Source organism: Mesoplodon densirostris, chromosome 13 (genome assembly GCF_025265405.1).
Source record: "Mesoplodon densirostris isolate mMesDen1 chromosome 13, mMesDen1 primary haplotype, whole genome shotgun sequence".
Classification (NCBI taxonomy): Eukaryota; Metazoa; Chordata; class Mammalia; order Artiodactyla; family Ziphiidae; genus Mesoplodon; species Mesoplodon densirostris.
In genome coordinates this window covers 57974158-57997078 of record NC_082673.1, presented here as the reverse complement: position 1 = coordinate 57997078, position 22921 = coordinate 57974158, and the positions used below count along the sequence as shown (strand labels likewise).

Sequence of the window (22921 nt, the reverse complement as noted above, 5' to 3'; positions counted from 1 at the left end):
TGAAGAAAGCCTATCAATTGTCTTATCTCAGTACCTGACACAGAGTAGGCGCTCAGTAACTGTCAGCTGTTAAATTAAACCCGTTGGTTATGCTGTACCTCAGTCTGGGTGAACTGGGCCTGGCCAACCCAGGTGGAGCCCGCAGGGGAGCAGCATTATCAGCCGAGGATAGAACACACTAATTGCTGCATTTTCCTATGGTCTTCAGGGCTCCCTGCATCATACCCCATAATGACTAAGAATTCTTTCTTGGAATGTGGTGGGAGCGGAACCACAGACAAAGATTCCAGTTTGATAACCTCCCTCTGGGCTTTCACATTATTTTCCTAAAAGTGACTTGGATTTCTCCTGTCTTGTCCAAGGCTCCAGGACCTCTTGTTACATATTACCTAACAATGGAACTTGGTAAAAATGAACATAATATAGTCCCATTGTTCTTACTTCATCTTAAAAGCACTACTTCTGGGCTCAGCCATTTAACCTACCTAATCTTGACTTGCTTCTGATAAAAGGGAACTAACTGGTCTTAAAATTTATATCCTTCCTAATCAAGACATTTTTGTTTTCTGAATCTTGCATACTTTTATATATTCCCTAATCTACAAAATAATTATGGGGGAGCGGGCATGAATGACAGGATCAGAAATGGTTCTCTTAAAGCTCTGCCTGCTTGGAAATCTGAATGGGAATATTGCTTCCCTATGGGACTTACCTTAGGGATAACCACCTAATTCAGAGAGAAACATATCAATCTGTTAAGTGACATTACACTACAGTAATCCTAACCCAGATTTTTAATCATGGAACCATATGTATTACTAATTTTTGATTAGCCCTTTACTGTTTATCTCTATTTGTGAAGAGGGCATTTTAGTATGTTTATTGAGATGCAGTTGACACATAACATTGTTTAAGTTGTACAACATGGTGATGTGATACACATATATACTGCAGAATGATTACCACAATAAGGTTACTTAATACATCCATCACAGAACTACTATTATTTTTGTAATAAAAATATTTAAGATCTACTTTCTTAGCACCTTTCAAGTATATAATACAGTATTGTTAACTATAGTCATCATGCTATACTGAATCCCCAGAACTTATTCATCTTATAACTGGAAGTTTATACCCCTTGACCAACTTCTCCCCAATACCTCCAACCCCTCAGCCCCTGGAAACCACCATTCTACTCTCTATTATTATGAATTTGGCTTTTTTAAGATTCCACACCATAAGTGGGATCATAGAGTATTTGTATTTCTCTGTCTGACTTATTTCACTTAGTACAATACCCTCAAGTTCCCTCCATGTTGTCACAAATGGCAGGATTTTCTTCTTTATGATGGCTGAATAATGTTCGTGTGTGTGTGTGTGTTGTGTGTGTGTGTTTGTATCACACTTTCTTTACTTATTCATCCTTTGGTGGACACTTAGATTGTTTCCATATCTTGGTTATTGGGAATAATGCTGCAATTAACAATGGATATCTCTTTGAGATAGTGATTTCATTTCTTTTGGACATATATCCAGAAGTGGGATTGCTGGATCATATGGTAGTTCTATTTTTTAATTTTTTGAGGAACCTCCATACTGTTTTCCATAGTGGTTATATTCCCACCAACAGTGTACAACAGTTCCCTTTTCTCCATATCCTTGCTGACACTTGTGATCTCTTGTCTTCTTGTTGATGGCCATTCAAATAGGTGTGAGGTGATTGTGGTTTTGTTTGCATTTCCCTGATGATTAGTGATGTTGAGCACCTTTTCATGTGCCTGTCGGCCATATAAATGTCTTCTCTGGAAAAATGTCTACTGAGTTCCTCTGCCCATTCTTTAATCAAAAATGATCATATTAGTCATTAACCCACTTGTTTCTCAACATACGTTCAACATCTGATAAGAGTTCTTAGTACAGCGTCAGCACAAGAGTGGATAAACACCAAATTATATCTGTTTCTTTGACAGTGTAGCCCGGTGATATTTGGCCTGGGTTTTATAGAACCTGTACTTCCTTAGTTGGTATCTAATAACCATGTTTAAGAGATAAACTTTGGAATCTCACAGATTTGGGGCCATATCCTAACCATATGACTTATAACCTGTGCAAATGTGGCAAATAACCTTTCTAAGCTTCTGTTTCCTAATCTATAAAAGTATGGATATTATAGCTTCCTTGAGGATTAAGTGAAATAATGTAAGTAAAGCACTTTCACAGTTCTTCAAGTGTGCTAATTGTTCAAAAAAAAAAAAGTAATGAGAAGAGCAATTCCTGTCAAGATGGAGTAAACATAATCCACCCTGTCTCTCACACTGAATACAACTAAAAACCTGGGACAGAATTCATGTAGCAGTTATGTGAGGACACTGAAAAGTAAATGGTAGCAGGCTGATTGGGGAAAGGAACTAGAATTGGAAATACCCCCCAAACAGCAGTGAGTTTCTCATTTTCCTTTCCTCTGATATCTCCTAGCCTCTGTCAAAGTCAGTTTAAAACCCCAAACAGGGGCTTCCCTGGTGGCGCAGTGCTTGAGAGTCCGCCTGCCGATGCAGGGGATGTGGGTTCATGCCCCGGTCTGGGAGGATCCCACATGCCACGGAGCGGCTGGGCCCATGAGCCATGGCCGCTGAGCCTGCACGTCCGGAGCCTGTGCTCCGCAACGGGAGAGGCCACAGCAGTGAGAGGCCTGCGTACCGCAAAAAAAAAAAAAAAAAAAAAAAAACCAAAACAGTGCACTGGGCATGGAGAAAAAGAGCTTTAGGAGATCCCCTTTATTATTTATCTTAAGAAAAAAAAAAAAAAAGTTGGCCCCATGGGGAAATTCCCTATTTCTGTTTGTTTGTTTGTTTTGTTTTTCCTTTCTCTCCAATCCCAGCTCCCAGGCAATCCTTCAGCAGCTGCAGTAGCAGTAGCAGCCAAGTAGATAGCTAAAACTTTGAGGGAGAGGAACTCTTATCTCTGGTCAGAGAAACTGTGGTCCCAAGGATATCCTCATTGCTTTTTTTTTTCTCTTTCCTCTTGCTGCTCAGTACTGGAGGCACATAGTTATGGGAAGTGTACAGTAGAATTAAAGTGTGCTTTCTAGCCAAAGGAAGAGGAAGGAAAACCTCTGGGATCCAGAAAGAGTAGGGAAGAATCACAGAGAGGAGGGAACTTAAGAAAACAATTGCATAAAATTGTAACTGAAATGAGCTTACCCACCAGGTGATCCATATGCATAAATTTGACCTTAAACATCCTACCAAAAATTTTGAGAAGTGAATTCCAGGGGAAACCACTACCTAGGCCCCAGTTGGTCATGGGGTGGTGCACAGGTGGGACAGATCCAAATAGTGCTGCAAAGGTTTTGAAACTAAACTGACATTAGAACCATAGTCCATGGAAGTCAGGTAGGAGAACTGTTACCCAAAACTAAGCAGATTGATTAACTGCTTTAAAATAAAAGTTCCCCATCAGATTTAAACAAAACTAAAAATCACATATAATAATATTAAAAATTGCTAATATACAGTACAAAATTCCTTACAAGTGAAGAAGAAAGAAAATCTCAACATGTGTCAAAGAAAAAGGCAATTAAGTAATACTAAACCCTGAATAACCAGATGTTATGAATTCTCAAACAAAGACTTTAAAGTGGCAATACTAACCATGCTCCAAGAAATATAGGCAAACACTCTTAAAACGAATAGAAAGATTAAAAAGTTTTGCTGAAAAATAGAAGATTAAAAAAAAAAAAAGAACCAAATGGAAACATTACAATGGAAAAATACAATAACCAAGATTAAAAAATTCACCAAATGGCTACAATAATACAATTGAGATGAGAGGAAAAGGTCAGTGAACTTGAATATATAGATCAAGAGAAATTTCTCAATCTTAACAAGAGAGAGGAAAAGTAACTGAGGGAAAAAAAGAACAGAGTCTCAAAGTCTTGTAGGACAATACCAAATGGTCTAACAATTGTGTCATAATAGTCCCAGTAGGAAAGGAAAAATAGTGTTGTCCAGAAAAAAATTTGAAGAAATTAGGGCTGACAACTTCACAAATGTGGCAATGACATGAACTTATAGATTCAAGAATCTCAGCATGCCCCAAAAGGATAAATTCAAAGAAATGCACATCAAGACATATCATAATCAAACTGCTAAAAAAAAAAACAAAAACAAAGGAGTAACATTCTTTTCAAGTGCAAATGGAATATTCATCAAGAAATAATATATCCTATATCATAAAAAAAAGCCTCAACAAATTTGAAAGTAATAATGTAACACAGAGTGTATTCTCTGACCTTAACGGAGGTAAACTTTATGTTTATTTATTTATTTATTTTATTTCCATTCTTTAAAAAATATTTTTATTTAAAAAAAAATTTAACATCTTTATTGGAGTATAACTGCCTTAAAATGGTGTGTTAATTTCTACTGTATAACACTGAGGTAAACTTTAAATCAATAACAGAAAGATTACTGATGTCTCAAAAATTTGGAAATTAAATATGCCATATGGGTCAAAGAGGGAGCCTTGAAGGAAATTAGAAAGTATTTCCAATTGAATGACAATGAAAATACAACATGTCAAAATGTATGGGATGCAGCTAATGCCACATTTAGAAGAAAGCATAGCATCAAATGCTTATGTTAGGGAAAAAAGGTTCAAATCAACATTCTAAGCTTCCATTTGAGAAACTATCTTAGAGAAAGAGGAGAAAAATAAACCCATAACAAACAAAAGAAGGAAATAATAAAGAGCAGAAATTAATGAAACTGAAAAAGATAAAAAAGCAGAGAAGTGAGGAGAGCTTCAAGATGGTGAAAGACTAAGATGTGGAGATCACCTTCCTCCCCACAAATACATCAGAAATACATCTACATGTGGAACAACTCCTACAGAACACCTACTGAACACTGGCAGAAGAGCTTAGACCTCCCAAAAGGCAAGAAACTTCCCACATACCTGGGTAGGGCAAAAGAAAAAAGAAAAAACAGAGACAAAAAATAGGGATGGGACCTGCACCAGTGGGAGGGAGCTGTGAAGGAGAAAAGGTTTCCACACACTAGGAAGCTCCTTCACAGGCAAAGACAGGGGTGGCGAGGGGGAAGCTTCAGAGCCATGGAGCAGAGCGCAGGAACAGGGGTTCAGAGGGCAAAGCAGACAGATTCCCGCACACAGGATCAGTGCCAACCAGCTCTCACCAGCCCGAGAGGCTTGTCTCCTCACCCAACGGGACGGGTGGGGGCTGGGAGCTGAGGATCCTCCTTCGGAGATCAGATCCCAGGGAGAGGACTGGGGTTGGCAGCGTGAACACAGCCGGAAGGGGGCTAGTGTGCCACAGCTAGCAGGGAAGGAGTCTGGGGGGAAAAGTCTGGAACTGCCGAAGAGGCAAGAGACTTCTTCTTGCCTTGTTGTTTCACAGTGCGCAAGTAGAGGGGATTCAGAGCACCGCTGAAACAAGCTCCAGAGATGGGCATGAGCCATGGCTATCAGTGCAGACCCCAGAGATGGGCATGAGACACTAAGGCTGCTGCTGCAGCCACCAAGAAGCCTGTGTGCAAGCACAGGTCACTATCCACACCTGCCCTCCCAGGAGCCTGTGCAGCCCGCCACTGACAGGGTCCCATGATCCAGGGACAACTTCCCTGGGGGAACACACGGCATGACTCAGGCTGTTGCAACGTCATGCCGGCCTCTGCTGCCACAGGATCGCCCCACATTCTGTACCCCTCTATTCCCCTGGCCTGAGTGAGCCAGAGCCTCCGAATCAGCTGCTCCTTTAACCCCGTCTGGTCTGCGCGAAGAACAGATGCCCTCAGGCAACCTACACGCAGAGGCGGGGCCAAATCCAAAGCTGAACCCCAGGAGCTCTGCAAACAAAGAAGAGAAAGGGAAATCTCTCCCAGCAGCCTCAGGAGCAGCGGATTAAATTTCCACAATCAACCTGATGTACCCTGCATCTGTGGAATACCTGAAAAGACAACAGATCATCCCAAATTGAGGCAGTGGATTTTGGGAACAATGATGTATATATATATAGATATATTTCCTTTTTCTCTTTTTGTGAGTGTGTATGTGTATGCTTCTTTGTGTGATTTTGTCTACACAGTTTTGCTTTTACCATTTGTCCTAGGGTTCCCTCTGTCCCTTTTTTTCTTCAGCATGGTTTTTAGTGCTTCTTATCATTGGTGGATTTGTTTTCTGGTTTGGTTGCTCTCTTTCTTTCTTTCTTTGCTTTTTTTTTTTAACTTTTTAATTTTTTTAATTTTAATAATAATTTTTTATTTTAACAACTTTATTTTATTTTACTTTAATTCCTTATTTCCTTTATTCTCCGTTTTATTCTGAGTCGTTTGGATGACAGGATCATGGTGCTCCGGCTGTGTGTCAGGCCTGTGCTTCTGAGGTGGGAGAGCCAAGTTCAGGACATTGGTCCACCAGAGACCTTGCAGTTCCATGTAATATCAAATGGCAAAAATCACCCAGAGATCTCCATCTCAGCACCAAGACCCAGCTCCACTCAACGACCAGCAAGCTCCAGTGCTGGACACCCTATGCCAAGAAACTAGCAAGATGTAACACAACCACACCCACTAGCAAAAAGGCTGCCTAAAATCATAATAAGGTCACAGACACCCCAAAAAAACACACCACTAGACGCGGAGCTGCCCACTAGAAAGACAAGATCCAGTCTCATCCACCAGAACAAAGGAACCAGTCCCCTCCACCAAGAAGCCTACACAACCCACTGAACCAACCTTAGCCACTGAGGGCAGACACCAAAAACAATGGGAATTATGAACCAACAGACTGTGAAAAGGAGACCACAAACACAATAAGTTAAGCAAAATGAAAAGACAGAGAAACACACAGCACATGAAGGAGCAAGGTAAAAAACCCACCAGACCAAACAAATGAAGAAGAAATAGGCAGTCTACCTGAAAAAGAATTCAGAGTAATGATACTAAAGATGATCCAAAATATTGGAAATGGAATGGAGAAAATACAAGAAATGTTTAACAAGGACCTAGAAGAACTAAAGAGCAAACAATGATGAACGACACAATAAATGAAATTAAAAATTCTCTAGAAGGAATCAATAGCAGAATAACTGAAGAAGAAGAATGGATAAGTAACATGGAAGATAACATAGTGGAAATAACTACTTCAGAGCAGAATAAAGAAAAAGAAAAGAAAAGAATTGAGGACAGTCTCAGAGACCTGTGGGACAACATTAACACACAAACATTCGAATTATAGGGGTCCCAGAAGAACAAGAGAAAAAGAAAGGGACTGAGAAAATACCTGAAGACATTATAGTTGAAAATTTCCCTAACATGTGAAAGGAAATAGTTAATCAAGTCCAGAGAGCACAGAGAGTCCCATACAGGATAAATCCAAGGAGAAACATGCCAAGACACATATTAATCAAACTATCAAAAATTAAATACAAAGCAAAATATTAAAAGCAGCAAGGGAAAAGCAACAAATGACATACAAGGGAATCCCCATAAGGTTAACAGCTGATCTTTCAGCAGAAACTGTGCAAGCCAGAAGGGAGTGACCGGACATATTTAAAGTGATGAAAAGGAAAAACCTACAATCAAGATTACTCTACCCAGCAAGGATGTCATTTAGATTTGATGAAGAAATTAAAACCTTTACAGACAAACAAAAGCTAAGAGAATTCAGCACCACCAAAGGACCTTTAAAACAAATGCCCAAGGAACTTCTCTAGGCAGGAAACACAGGAGAAGGGAAAGACCTACAATAACAAACGCAAAATTTAGAAAATGGTAATAGGAACATACATATCGCTACTTACCTTAAATGTAAATGGATTAAATGCTCCAACCAAAAGACATAGACTGGCTGAATGGATAAAAAAGAAAACCCGTATATATGCTGTCTACAAGAGACCCACTTCAGACCTAGGGACACATACAGACTGAAAGTGAGGGGATGGAAAAATATCTTCCATGCAAATGGAAATCAAAAGTAAGCTGGAGTAGCAATTCTCATATCAGACAAAATAGACTTTAAAATAAAGACTATTACAAGAGACAAAGAAGGACACTATATAATGATCAAAGGCTCAATCCAAGAAGAAGATATAACAATTGTAAATATTTATGCACCCAACATAGGAGCACCTCAATATATAAGGCAAATGCTAACAGCCATATAAGGGGAAATCGACAGTAACACAATCATAGTAGGGGACTTTAACACCCCACTTTCACCAATGGACAGATCATCCAAAATGAAAATAAATAAGGAAACACAAGCTTAAAATGATACATTAAACAAGATGGACTTAATTGATATTTATAGGACATTCCATTCAAAAACAAGAGAATAAACTTTCTTCTCAAGTGCTCATGGAACATTCTCCAGGATAGATCATACCGTGGGTCACAAATCAAGCCTTGGTAAATTTAAGAAAATTGAAATCATATCAAGTAACTTTTCCAACCAAAACGCTATGAGACTAGATATCAATTACAGGAAAAAATCTGTCAAAAATACAAACACATGGAGGCTAAACAATACACTGCTTAATAACCAAGAGTTCACTGAAGAAATCAAAGTGGAAATCAAAAAATACCTAGAAACAAATGACAATGAAAACACGATGACACTAAAACTATGGGATGCAGCAAAATCAGTACTAAGAGGGAAGATTATAGTAATACAATACTACCTTAAGAAACAAGAAACATCTCAAATAAACAACGTAACTTTACACCTAAAGTGATTAGAGAAAGAAGAACAAAAAAACCCCAAAGTTAGCAGAAGGAAATAAATCATAAAGATCAGATCAGAAATAAATGAAAAAAATGAAACTATAGCAAAGATCAATAAAACTAAAAGCTGGTTCTTTGAGAAGATAAACAAAATTGATAAACCATTAGGCAGACTCATCAAGAAAAAAAGGAAGAAGACTCATATCGATAGAATTAGAAATGAAAAAGGAGAAGTAACAACTGACACTGCAGAAATACAAAGGATCATGAGAGATTACCACAGGGAAATATATGCCAATAAAATGGAGAACCTGGAAGAAATGGACAAATTCTTAGAAAAGCACAACCTTCTGGGACTGAACCAGGCAGAAATAGAAAATATAAACAGACCAATCATGCACTGAAATTGAAACTGTTATTAAAAATCTTCCAACAAACAAAAGCCCAGGACCAGATGGCTTCACAAGAAAACTCTATCAAACATTTACAGAAGAGGTAACACCAATCCTTCTCAAACTCTTCCAAAATATAGCAGAGGGAGGAACACTCCCAAACTCATTCTATGAGGCCACCATCACCCTGATACCAAAACCAGACAAAGATGTCACAAAGAAAGAAAACTATCGGCCAATATCACTGATGAACACAGATGCAAAATCCTCAACAAAATACTAGCAAACAGAATCCAACAGCACATTAAAAGGATCATACAACATGATCAAGTGGAGTTATCCCAGGAATGCAAGGATTCTTCAATATATGCAAATCAATGTGATACACCATATTAACAAATTGAAGGAGAAAAACCATAGGACCATTTCAACAAATGAAGAAAAAGCTATCAACAAAATTCAACAACCATTTGTGATAAAAACCCTCCAGAAAGTAGGCATAGAGGGAACTTATCTCAACATAATAAAGGCCATACATGACAAACCCACTGCCAATGTTGTCCTCAATGGTGAAAAACTGAAACCATTTCCACCAAGATCCAGAATAAGACATGGTTGCCCACCCTCATGACTATTATTCAACATAGTTTTGGAAGTTTTAGCCATAGCAATCAGAGAAGAAAAAGAAATAAAAGGAATCCATATCGGAAAAGAAGAAGTAAAGCTGTCACTGTTTGCAGATGACATGATACTATACATAGAGAATCCTAAAGATGCTACCAGAAAACTGCTAGAGCTAATCGATGAATTTGGTAAGGTAGCAGGATATAAAATTAATGCACAGAAATCTCTTGCATTCCTATACACTAATGATGAAAAATCTAAGGAAACACTCCCATTTACCATGGCAACAAAAGAGTAAAATACCTAGGGATAAACCTACTTAAGGAAACAAAAGACCTGTGTGCAGAAAACTATAAGACACTGATGAAAGAAATTAAAGATGATACAAATAGATGGAGAGATATACCATGTTCTTGGATTGGAAGAATCAACATTGTGAAAGTGACTATGCTACGAAAGCAATCTACGGATTCAATGCAATCCCTATCAAACTACCACTGGCAGTTTTCACAGAACTTGAACAAAAAATTTGTATGGAAACACAAAAGACCCCGAATAGCCAAAGCAATTTTGAGAAAGAAAAACGGAGCTGGAGGAATCAGGCTCCCTGACTTCACACTATACTACAAAGCTACAGTAATCAAGACAGTATGGTAGTGCCACAAAAACAGAAATATAGATCAATGGAACAGGACAGAAAGCCCAGAGATAAACCCATGCACATATGGTGACCTTATCTTTCATAAAGGAGGCAAGAATATACGATGGAGAAAAGACAGCCTCTTCAATAAGTGGTGCTGGGAAACTGGACAGCTACATGTAAAAATAAACGAAATTAGAACACTCCCTAACACCATACACAAAAATAAACTCGAAATGGATTAAAGACCTAAATGTAAGGCTACACACTATCAAACTCTTAGAGGAAAACATAGGCAGAACACTCTATGATATAAATCACAACAAGATCCTTTTTGACCCACCTCCTAAAGAAATGGAAATAAAAACAAAAATAAACAAATGGGACCTAATGAAACTTAAAAGCTTCTGCACAGCAAAGGAAACCATAAACAAGACGAAAAGACAGCCCTCAGAATGGGAGAAAATATTTGCTAATGAAGCAAATGACAAAGGATTAATCTCTAAAATTTATAAGCAGCTCATGCAGCTGAATATGAGAAATCAAACAACCCAATCCAAAAACGGGCAGGACCTAAATAGACATTTCTCCAGAGAAGATATACAGATTGCCAACAAACACATGAAAGAATGCTCAACATCAGTAATCATCAGAGAAATGCAAATCAAAACTACCATGAGGTATCACCTCCCACCAGTCAGAATGGCCATCATTAAAAAATCTACAAACAATAAATGCTGGAGAGGGTGTGGAGAAAAGGGAACCCTCTTGCACTGTTGGTGGGAATGTAAATTGATACAGCCACTATGCAGAACAGTATGGAGGTTCCTTAAAAAACTACAAATAGAACTACCATACGACCCAGCAATCCCACTACTGGGCATATACCCTGAGAAAACCATAATTCAAAAAGAGTCATGTACCACAATGTTCACTGCAGCTCTATTTACAATAGCCAGGACATGGAAGCAACCTAAGTGTCCATCGACAGATGAATGGATAAAGATGATGTGGCACATATATACAATGGAATATTACTCAGCCATAAAAAGAAATGAAATTGAGTTATTTGTAGTGAGGTGGATGGACCTAGAGTCTGTCATACAGAGTGAAGTAAGTCAGAAAGAGGAAAACAAATACCGTATGCTAACACACATATATGGAATCTAAATTAAAAAAAAAAAAAGAAAAGGTTCTGAAGAACCTGGGGGCAGGACAGGAATAAAGACACAGACATAGAGAATGGACTTGAGGACACGGGGAGAGAGAAGGGTAAGCTGGGATGAAGTGAGAGTGTGGCATGGACATATATACACTACCAAATATAAAATCAATAGCTAGTGGGAAGCAGCCGCATAGCACAGGGAGATCAACTTGGTGCTTTGTGACCACATAGAGGGGTGGGATAGGGAGGATGTGAGGGAGATGCAAGAGGGAAGAGATATGGGGACATATGTATATGTATAGCTGATTCACTTTGTTATAAAGCAGAGACTAACACAGTATTGTAAAGCAATTATACTCCAATAACGATATTAAAAAAGTAAAGAAAAATCAATGAAACACTTGAAAAAATCAGTAACATTGATAAACCTTGAACCAGACTGACAAAAAAAAAGAGAGAAAACACAAATCGCCACTCTCAGGAAGAGAGGATATCACTACAGATCATTCAGACATTAAAGCTATAAATAAGGGAGTACTATGAACTGTGCTTATAAATTCAACATCTTGGATGAAATGGACCAATTTCTTGAAACTACTAAACTCAGGATTCACCCAAGAAAAAAACAGATAACCTAAACAGTTGTACGTCTATTAAAGAAATTAAATTTGTAATTTTAAATCTTTCACAAAAGAACCTCCAGGCCCAGATGATTTCACTGGCAAATTCTACCGAATTTTTAAAGAAGTAATATCAATTCTACACAATCTCTTCCAGAAAATAGAAGTGGTGGAAGCACATTCCAGCTCCCAACTTTTCTGACGTTGCCATTATCATGATACCAAAACCAGACATGGACAGTACAAAAAAAAAGAAAAACTATAGTCCGATTTCTCTCATGAACATAGACGCAAAAATCCTCAACAAGATAGTAACAGACAAAATACAGTAATATATGAGAAGAATAATACATGATGATTGATGAGGTTTATCCCAAGAATTCAAGGCTAGCTCAACTTTTGAAAATCAATCAACATAATCCAATATACTACCAGATTACAGAAGAAAAACCACATGATCAAATCAATTCCTGCAGAAAAAGTATTTGAAAAGTTCACATCAATTTGAGATAAAAAGTCACAGTCATGTAGAAATAGAAAGTTACTTCCTTAATTTGATGAAGCCCATCTCTCAAAAACCCACAGTTAACAGAAAGCTTAATGATGGAAGACTGAATGCTTGCCCTCTAAGATTAAGAACAAAGCTCATGGATGTTCACTCTCACCATGTTTATTCAACACTGTAGCCCTTAGCCAGTTCAATAAAGTAAGAAAAAGAAAGAAAAGAGGTATAGATTGGAAATAAAAAAATAAAACTGTTCTTATCTGCAGACCATGTAATTTATGAAAAAAATTCCAAGGAGTCTACAAAAACAATCCTGGAACTTATCAGTGAGTTAGCAAGACTGCAAGATACAAGGTCAACATATGTTTTAAAATAAATGATATTTTCATATTCTAGCAATGAAGAATTCAATTTTCAATTTTCTGAAATAAAAAAAATTCTTTACAATAGCTCCAAAAAATTTAAATACTTAAGTATAAATTGGTCAAAGTATGTGCAGTATCTGTGTGCTGAAAATGTAAAAAACACTAATGAAACAAATCAAAGAAAACCTAAATAAGTGGAGAGATATACCATGTTCATGGATTGGAAAAATCCATATAGTTACAATGTCATTTCTTCCCTAAATTGATCTATAAATTCAATGCAGTTCCAATGAAATTCCCAGCATGACTTTTTTTTAGGTACAAAAGAATTGATTTAACTACCTCATATTTGCTGTCCAGTTATACTCTACTATATACTATAGTGATATACAGTGGGAAATTCCTTGTGTGTTTTGCAGTGAGTAGAAATATAGATTTTAGTAATATAACAAACAGGCTTGTGGTAAAACAGTCATCAAATATATATGACTATTAAGTGATTTTATGTAATAAAGGAATATACTTGAATATTAAGAGAAGTTGGAGGAATGCAACCTGTGAAAAATAAAATATAATTGAAAAATATCTGATTTTAAAACTACGTGAAAGGCAAAGACTAGAATAGCCAAACTATTTTGAAAAAGAAAAATAAAGCTGAAGGAATCAGACTACCTGATTTTAAGACTTACTATAAAACTACAGCACTCGAGACAGTGTGGTATTGACAAAGGGACAGACACATAGGTCAGTGGAAAAGAACTGAACCCAGAGTTAGATTCTATTGGCTACACAAATATGGCCAATTGATTTTCTTTTTACAAAGGTGCAAAGGCAGTTCAAAGGAGTAAGGATAGTTTTCATCAAATTGTTTTGGAACAATTGGACATCCATATGCAAAAAAGTGAAACTCAATCTAATCCTCACACTTCATAGAAAAATTAACTCAGTATGGCTAAGTGAAATAAGTCAGACAGAGAAAGACAAACACCACATGATCTCATTTATATGTGGAATCTAAAAAGAAAAACCAAACTGAGCTCATAGAGAACAGACTGATAGTTGCCAGAGATGTATCTGTGTGTGTGTGTGTACATGTGCACACGTGTGCAATGGGTGAAGGGAGTCAAAAGGCACAAACTTCCAGTTATAAAATAAGTAAGTCATGGGAATATAATGTACAGCATAGTGACTAGAGTTAATAATACTCTATTGTACATTTGAAAGTTGCTAAAAGAGATCTTAAAAGTTCTCATCACAAGAAAAAAATTTTTGTAACTATGTATGCTGATGGTTGTTAACCAGACTTATTGTGGTGATTACTTCACAATATATACAACTATTGAATCATGTTGTTCACCTGAAACTAATAGAATATTATATGTCAATTATATCTCAATTAAAAAATTAACTCAGAATGGTACATAAGTGTAAAACATAAAACTATGGAACTTTTAAAGGAAAACATAGGAGAAAATCCTCATGATTTTAGCTTAGTCAAAGCATTAAGATATGATACCAAATCACCAGCCCATTAAAAATTTTGATAAACTGGACTCTAACCAAACTAATACCCTTTTTTTCTGTGAAAGACACTGATAAAAGAATGAGAAAGAACAAGCTACAAATAGGGAAAAAATATTTGTAGATCTCATATCTAACAAAGGACTTGTATCAAAAATATGAAAATAACTCTCAAAATTCAACAGTAAGAAAGCAACAACCCAACTTTAAAAACTGGTGGAATAATTTCAACGGATACTTTACCAAAAGTGATATAGACCTGGCAAATAAGCACATGAAAAAATGTTCAACATCACTAGCCATTAGTAAAATGCAAATTAAAACCACAGTGAGAAACCACTATACACCTAATAAAATGGCTAAAAATTTTTTTTTAATAAATTACCAAATGCTGGCAAGAATGTGAAACAGCTAGAACTCTCATGCTAATGGGAATGAAAAATGGTACCACCATTCTGGAAAAACAGTCTGGAGATTTTTTATATAGTTAAACATACACTTGCTATATGACCCAGCAGTCCCACTCTTGGTATTTACCCCAGAGAAATGAAAACATACGTTCACCCAAAAACCTGTGCATGAATATTAATAGCAGCTCTATTCATAAATACCAAATACTGGAAAAAACCCAAATGTCCTTGAACAAATGAAAGGATAAACAAGCTGCAGTATATCCATATAATGGTGTATTAGTAATAAAAAAGAATAAATCAAAGATACATGCAACTACATGAAGGAATCTCAGTGACATTACGCTAAGTGAAGGAAGCTAGTCTCAAAAGGTTATATACTCTCTGATTCCATTTATATGACATTCTGGAAAAGGTGAAACTACAGGAACAGAGAATAGATCAATGGCTATCAAGACTTGGGGTGATGGAAGGGTTTGGCTAAAGGGAAAGCAAAAAGGAGGTGTTCTTTTTTGCTTTCCTTTTAGCCAACAATTTGTGATAAAATTGTTCTGGATCCTGACGGCGGTGGCTGTTACATGAAATTATACACGTGTTAGAACTGTATACCAAAAAGTCCATTTTTACTATATGTAAATTTAAAAAAATAATTTAAAAATAGTGGCAATTGATACAGTTTATATTATATCTTGTTCCAGATAAGATTTTAAATGATTTCCTTTAATTCTAAGATGCTTGGCTAATTATCTTAAATATAAACATAAGAAAAACATTTGCTCCCAGAACTTGCTTAAAGGTGAGCCTCAATCGGGACTTCCCTGGGTGGCGCAGGTGGTTAAGAATCCGCCTGCCAATGCAGGGGACACAGGCTCAATCCCTGGTCCGGGAAGATCCCACATGCCATGGAGCACCTAAACCCGTGCGCGGCAACTACTGAGCCTGCGGTCTGGAGCCCGCGAGCCACAATTACTGAGCCCATGTGGCACAACTACTGAAGCCCGCGTGCCTAGAGCCCGTGCTCGGCAACAAGAGAAGCCGCCGCAATGAGAAGCCCACGCACCGCAATGAAGAGGAGCCCACGCTCGCCGCAACTAAAGAAAGCCCGCATGCAGCAACGAAGACCCAACACAGCCTAAAATAAATAAATAAATAAATTTATTTAAGAAAGAAAAGGTGAGCCTAAATCCTTGAAAAGCTGCTTACCTTAAATTCTCCTTTTTATCCCTTTGATGCTTTCACTTTCTTTTCCATCTTTCTTGGGTGCTCTACTCTGCCTCCTCATCTCTCTCCCCCTTCTTTTCTGTGCTTTTGTCTTTATCCGAGCTTAACTGATCATATTTTAAGCTGATGTATATATTTTACACTATATATTTTGCCACGAAAAAATAAAAACTTATACTCCTTGTTCTTTCTTTAAAGTTGAATGACTTGAACCTTTTATATTTCTCTAAAATAAAATATTCTGTCTAATTACTTAAAGTTGATTTTTACCTGTGAATGATTTTCAGAGCTGACATTTCCCCCTCAGTTGCTCAGGGACTCTCAAGAAAAAAGAAAAGCTTTTCCCCCCTGGTCAAATGAAAAGGCAGATTTTTTTTTCCCCTTAAAATTGATGTAATTTTCATTGTCTTATATTATGAATATTAAGCTTTATATAGTCTAGATTCTTTTTTTTAAATTACATCAAAAGTGAAATTGCATATTTTAAAAAAATTTGAGAGGCACACATAGCTACAGGGCATTCCAACAGTGCATTCATTTTTAGGCAAACAACCCCTTTGAAGCCAACATATTTGTTTGCAACCAAGTAGCTATATATAAAACAATCATCTAAGAGATGGACATAAGGTTAACTTGCAAATGGTTGGTGTCACAGAGGCAGCCATTTGTATTTAAAGGTGATAATCAGGAATTAAACTGAGCACAAGAAAAGATGTCAGATTATGAAAAAAATGGGTTTGGGAGATTGTATTAAGAAAAAGATTTTAACTAGACTTATCGTGGTGATAATTTCACTATACAAATAGTGAATCATTACGTTATACAGCTGAAACTAACATAATGTTATAAGTCAATTACACCGCAATAAGAAAAGAAATGAGTTGTATTAAGAAAAAGATGAAGGAAAAACCTGCTTGTGGACTTACAAGGTAAAGGCCAGAAAAATCTGGTAGACTAAGAATTTCTGTACAAATAGAAAATTTGAGCCAGCTCATCATATAACAAGATAGGGTTTTTTTGCATAAACCAAAGAGAAAAGATGTCTTACTCTTATCTTCAGTGCCATCTTCATGTTTTCTTCTACTGTCTTTTTCATTTTCATCTTCTGAGTTTTCTACTTCCTGAATAACCATCCTTTTCCCTTTGGTTTGAGTCTCAGATGCAGGTTCAGAATTTTTCAGATCTCTTTCAACCTCTAACAAGGTTTTCTGAAACATAATCGCCACATTAAAGAAAAATTTTTCCTTTAGTAAAAAATATAATCATTCTTGCAGGTAAGAATATGAAGATTTAAAAAGTGAATAAACATAACTAAGATAAAGCTTCTTATGGTGGTCTTTATTTTTCCTTTCAAACAACTTGACTGCTTTGTCTGATTAGAACTATACATGTCTACTGTAAAAAACTTAAAGCATAACAAGTATAAAAGAAGAAAAAAATCATCTGAAATCCTGCCACTCAGATAAACTTGATATTCTGATGATCATCTTCCTAGATGTATTTGTATGCATATACACACACAGAGATGTCCAGTTTTATACAAATTAAACCATACTATACATGTTTTTTAAGAGTCATGTTGAAAGTTCTTTAATATTTTATGCCAACTAGAAATTTTAAAAAATATATCAAACCATTTTGCTTCATTCCTCATGTTTAACACCTTACTGAGGCATAATTGACATAAACTGCACATACTTAAGGAGCACAAGTTTTAATAGATTTTGATGTAATAATAAACATATCCATCATTCACAAAACGTTTCTTCCTATCTTTTTGTTATGCTTCCCTTTTGCTCATCCCTGCAACCACTGTTCTGTTACTATAGATTAGTTTGCATTTTCTAGTTTTTTATGTAAGTAGAATCATAATACACATACTCTTTTTGTCTGGCTTCTTTCACTTAGCATAATTATTTTGAAATTTATCCATGTCATCTTAGGAACCTATTAGTTCATTCCCTTTTATTGTTCAGTATTATTATATGCTTATAAAACGATTTCTCCATTCACCTATTGATGGACATTTTAGGCTGTTATCAGTTTTTGGCAATTACAAATGAAGCCAAAGATTAGTGCTTAAATCTTTGTATGGACATATGCTTGTATTTTTCTTGGTGAATACTCAGAGTGGTATGACTGGGTCATGAAGTAGGCGTATGATTGTTTTGTTTAACTTTTTACCTGTATTCCAAAGCAGTGGGATCATTTTATATTCCCCAAAGTTTCAATTCTCCCACATGCCCATCAACACTTGGTATGGTCAGTCATTTTCATTTTAGCTAACAGGTTTATAGTGGTATCTCTTGTGGTTTTATGTTTCTCTAGTGACTAATGACATTGAGCATCTCTTCATGTGCTTATTTTCCATTCACATAACTTTTGGTGACGTGTCTGATCAAATACCTTATTTTTCATCAACCTGTATTTTCTTATTATTGAGTTTTTAGAGTGCTGTATATATTCAGGATACAAGCCCTTTGTTGGATACATGATTTGCAAATATTTTCCCCCAGTCTATGGCTTGTCTTTTTATTCTTCTGATAGAATAAATAAAAACTTTTAAATTTTGATGAAGCCCAATTATTAACTTTTTATAGATTATGCCTCTGTGTCATACCTAAGGAATATTTGTCTCATCCAAGGTCATAAAGATTTTCTCTTATGTTTTCTTCTAGAACTTTCATACTTCAAGTTTTATATTAAGGTATATGATCCACTTTGAGTTAATCTTTACATATGGTTAAGGTAAAAATGCATTTGGTTAAGGCCCAAAGTTAATATGTAAACATGAACTTATGTTGGATAGTAAAATTAAAGGCGGTTTTCCCTGTTTCAATTTTTTTCTTTTAGAATATTAAAATGCTAACTTTTTAAAGAACATACCATTATAAAAAGGAAATACAATGGGGTCAAGATGTGTTCCTAAGCTGCACCCTAAACCTAATCCACTGAAATGCTGACTTGATAAATGCAGCTGATACAATAGGGACATCAGCTGCCTCTCAGAGTTAGATAACCTGAAAGGTATGTGGAAACAGTGACAACTTACTGGTGGAAGACAGTTCTCCATGGGTTTCCCATATTTCTGAATATATTGTAAGCAGAGTAACTAAACCACCTTTGTTCTAGACTTTTTTTTCTTTGATTTATAACAACAGGAATTTATTTCTCAGTTCTGAAGGCTGGGAAGTCCAAGTTTAAGGTGCTAGCAGATTTGGTTTCTGGTGAGGGCCTGCTTTCTGATTCACAGACAGCTGTCTTCCTGCTGTGTCTGCACTTGGTGAAAGGGACTAGATTATCTTTTTAAGGATGTTTGTACTGAGAACAGCCCTGGGAAATAGAGAATGTCCTATCTGGGCATTCTGATGCCCACATGGAACTTGGGGGCCAGGGTAACAGACATGAGCTTCAATCTCATCGGCTTGCCATGCCATGAGTAGCAAAGTCTTTTGTGCCTGACCCAGGAGTCTTGTATATTCTTCTAGGCCACCTGGCTAATTTTCATGTAGGGTAACTCTCAAGGCCTTCACAGCTCTTGACACTTACCTCTACTTTTTAGGCTTGAATACAGATCCCCTAAGTGCATATCTGAGTCAGTTTACTGTTAGGGATGCTATGCTTACCACACAAATTAAGAAGTAAACACTCTTTTATGGCCATCAAGCTCATGCTTAACCCTACCTAGGAAAGTTCTACACCATTTGCATAATAAATTGAACTTGGCTCAAAGAAAAGAATTGACTACAAAGCTTCAGGAAAGAAAATTATTTGTCCTTCAGGAATAGGTTTATGATTTTGGACAATTTAAGAGCCTGCTTTCTTCCACTTCAAATACATGTTAACATTGGGAATGTCTGAGATGTACATCTTTTTAAAAAAAAATCTTTATTGGAGTATAATTGCTTTACAATGGTGTGTTAGTTGCTGCTTTAAAACAAAGTGAATCAGCTATACATATAAATATATCCACATATCTCTTCCCTCTTGCGAATCCCTCCCACCCTCCCTATCCCACTTCTCTAGGTGGTCACAAAGCACTGAGCTGATCTGCCTGTGCTATGCAGCTGCTTCCCACAAGCGGTTTTACATTTGGTAGTGTATATATGTCCATGCCACTCTCTCACTTTGTCCCAGCTTACCCTTCCCGTGTCCTCAAGTCCATTCTCCAGTAGGTCTGGGTCTTTATTCCCGTCCTGCCCCTAGGTTCTTCATGACTTTTTTTTTTTTAGATTCCATATATGTGTTAGCATACGGTATTTGTTTTTCTCTTTCTGATTTACTTCACTCTGTATGACAGACTCAAGGTGCATCCACCTCACTACAAATAACTCAATTTCGTTTCTTTTTATGGCTGGGTAATATTCCATTGTATATATGTGCCACATCTTCTTTATCCATTCATCTGTCAATGGACACTTAGGTTGTTTCCATGTCCTAGCTATTGTAAATAGAGCTGCAATGAACATTGTGGTGCATGACTGTTTTTTGAATTATGGTTTTCTCAGGGTATATGCCCAGTAGTGGGATTGCTGGGTTGTATGGTAGTTCTATTTTTAGTTTTTTAAGGAACTTCCTTACTGTTCTCCATAGTGGCTGTATCAGTTTCCATTCCCACCAACAGTGCAAGAGGGTTCCCTTTTCTCCACAGCCACTCCAGTATTTGTTGTTTGTAGATTTTTTGATGAAGCCCATTCTAACTGGTGTGAGGTGATACCTCATTGTAGTTTTGATTTGCATTTCTCTAATAATTAGTGATGTTGAGCAGCTTCTCATGTGCTTCTTGGCCATTTGTATGTCTTCTTAGGAGAAATGTCTATTTAGGTCTTCTGCCCATTTTTGGATTGGGTTGTACGTTTTTTTGATATTGAGCTGCATGAGCTGCTTGTAAATTTTGGAGATTAATCCTTTGTCAGTTGCTTCTTTTGCAAATATTTTCTCCCATTCTGAGGGCTGTCTTTTCGTCCTGTTTATGTTTTCCTTTGCTGTGCAAAAAGCTTTTGAGTTTCATTAGGTCCCATTTGTTTATTTTTGTTTTTATTTCCATTTCTCTAGGAGGTGGGTCAAAAACGATCTTGCTGTGATTTATGTCATAGAGTGTTCTGCCTATGTTTTCCTCTAGGAGTTTTATAGTGTCTGGCCTTACATTTAGGTCTTTAATCCATTTTGAGTTTATTTTTGTGGTGTTAGGGAGTGTCCTAATTTCATCCTTTTACATGTAGCTGTCCAGTTTTCCCAGCACCACTTATTGAAGAGGCTGTCTTTTCTCCACTGTATATTCTTGCCTCCTTTATCAAAAATAAGGTGACCATATGTGCTTGGGTTTATCTCTGGGCTTTCTATCCTGTTCCATCGATCTATATTTGTTTTTGTGCCAGTACCATACTGTCTTGATTACTGTAGTGTTGTAGTATAGTCTGAAGTCAGGGAGCCTGATTCCTCCAGCTCCATTTTTCTTTCTCAAGATTGCTTTAGCTATACGGGATCTTTTGTATTTCCATACAAATTGTGCAATTTTTTGTTCCAGTTCTGTGAAAAATGCCAGTGGTAGTGTATAGGGATTGCACTGAATCCGTAGATTGCTTTGGGTAGTATAGTCATTTTCACAATGTTGATTCTTCCAATCCAAGAACATGGTATAGCTCTCCACCTATTTGTATCATCTTTAATTTCTTTCATCAGTGTCTTATAGTTTTCTGCATACAGGTCTTTTGTCTTCTTAGGTAAGTTTATTCCTAGGTGTGTTATTCTTTTTGTTGCAATGGTAAGTGGGAGTGTTTCCATAATTTCACTTTCAAATTTTTCATCATTAGTGTAAAGAAATGCAAGAGATTTCTGTGCATTAATTTTATATCCTGCAACTTTACCATATTCATTGATTAGCTCTAGTAGTTTTCTGGTAGCATCTTTAGGATTCTCTATGTATAGTATCATATCATCTGCAAACAGTGACAGCTTTACTTCTTTTCTGATATGGATTCCTTTTATTTCATTTTCTTCTCTGATTGCTGTGGCTAAAACTTGCAAAACTATGTTGAATAATAGTGGTGAGAGTGGGCATCCTTGTCTTGTTCCTGATCTTAGTGGAAATGGTTACAGTTTTTCACCATTGAGTACAATGTTGGCTGTGGGTTTGTCATATATGGCCTTTATTATGCTAAGTTCCATCTATGCCTACTTTCTGGAGGGTTTTTATCATAAGTTGGTGTTGAATTTTGTTGAAAGCTTTTTCTACATCTATTGAGATGATCATATGGTTTTTATTCTTCAATTTGTTAATACGGTGGATCACATTGATTAACTTGAATATATTGAAGGATCCTTGCATTCCTGAGATAAACCCCACTTGATCATGGTGTATGACACTTTTAATGTGCTGTTGGATTCTGTTTGCTAGTATTTTGTTGATCATTTTTGAATCTATGTTCATCAGTGATATTGGTCTGTAGTTTTCTTTGTGACATCTTTGTCTGGTTTTGGTATCAGGGTGATGGTGGCCTCATAGAATGAGTTTGGGAGTGTTCCTCCCTCTGCTGTATTTTGGAAGAGTTTGAGAAGGATAGGAGTTAGCTCTTCTATAAATATTTGATAGAATTTTCTTGTGAAGCCATGTGGTCCTGGGCTTTTGTTTGTTGGAAGATTTTTAATCACAGTTTCAATTTCAGTGCTTGTGATTGGTCTGTTTATATTTTCTATTTCTTCCTGTTTCAGTCT

At 36.6% G+C, this 22921-nt stretch overlaps 1 protein-coding gene across 1 annotated transcript in view; it reads right to left on the bottom strand.

Annotated features, from left to right (window-relative positions):
- SPAG1 (sperm associated antigen 1) overlaps positions 1-22921 on the bottom strand; it is a 92079-nt gene that overhangs the window by 36139 nt on the left and 33019 nt on the right. Inside the window, exon 10 of the mRNA XM_060116035.1 lies at positions 17256-17415. Within this exon, the coding sequence (XP_059972018.1) occupies positions 17256-17415 (160 nt within the window). The remainder of the gene's footprint in view (positions 1-17255; positions 17416-22921) is intronic.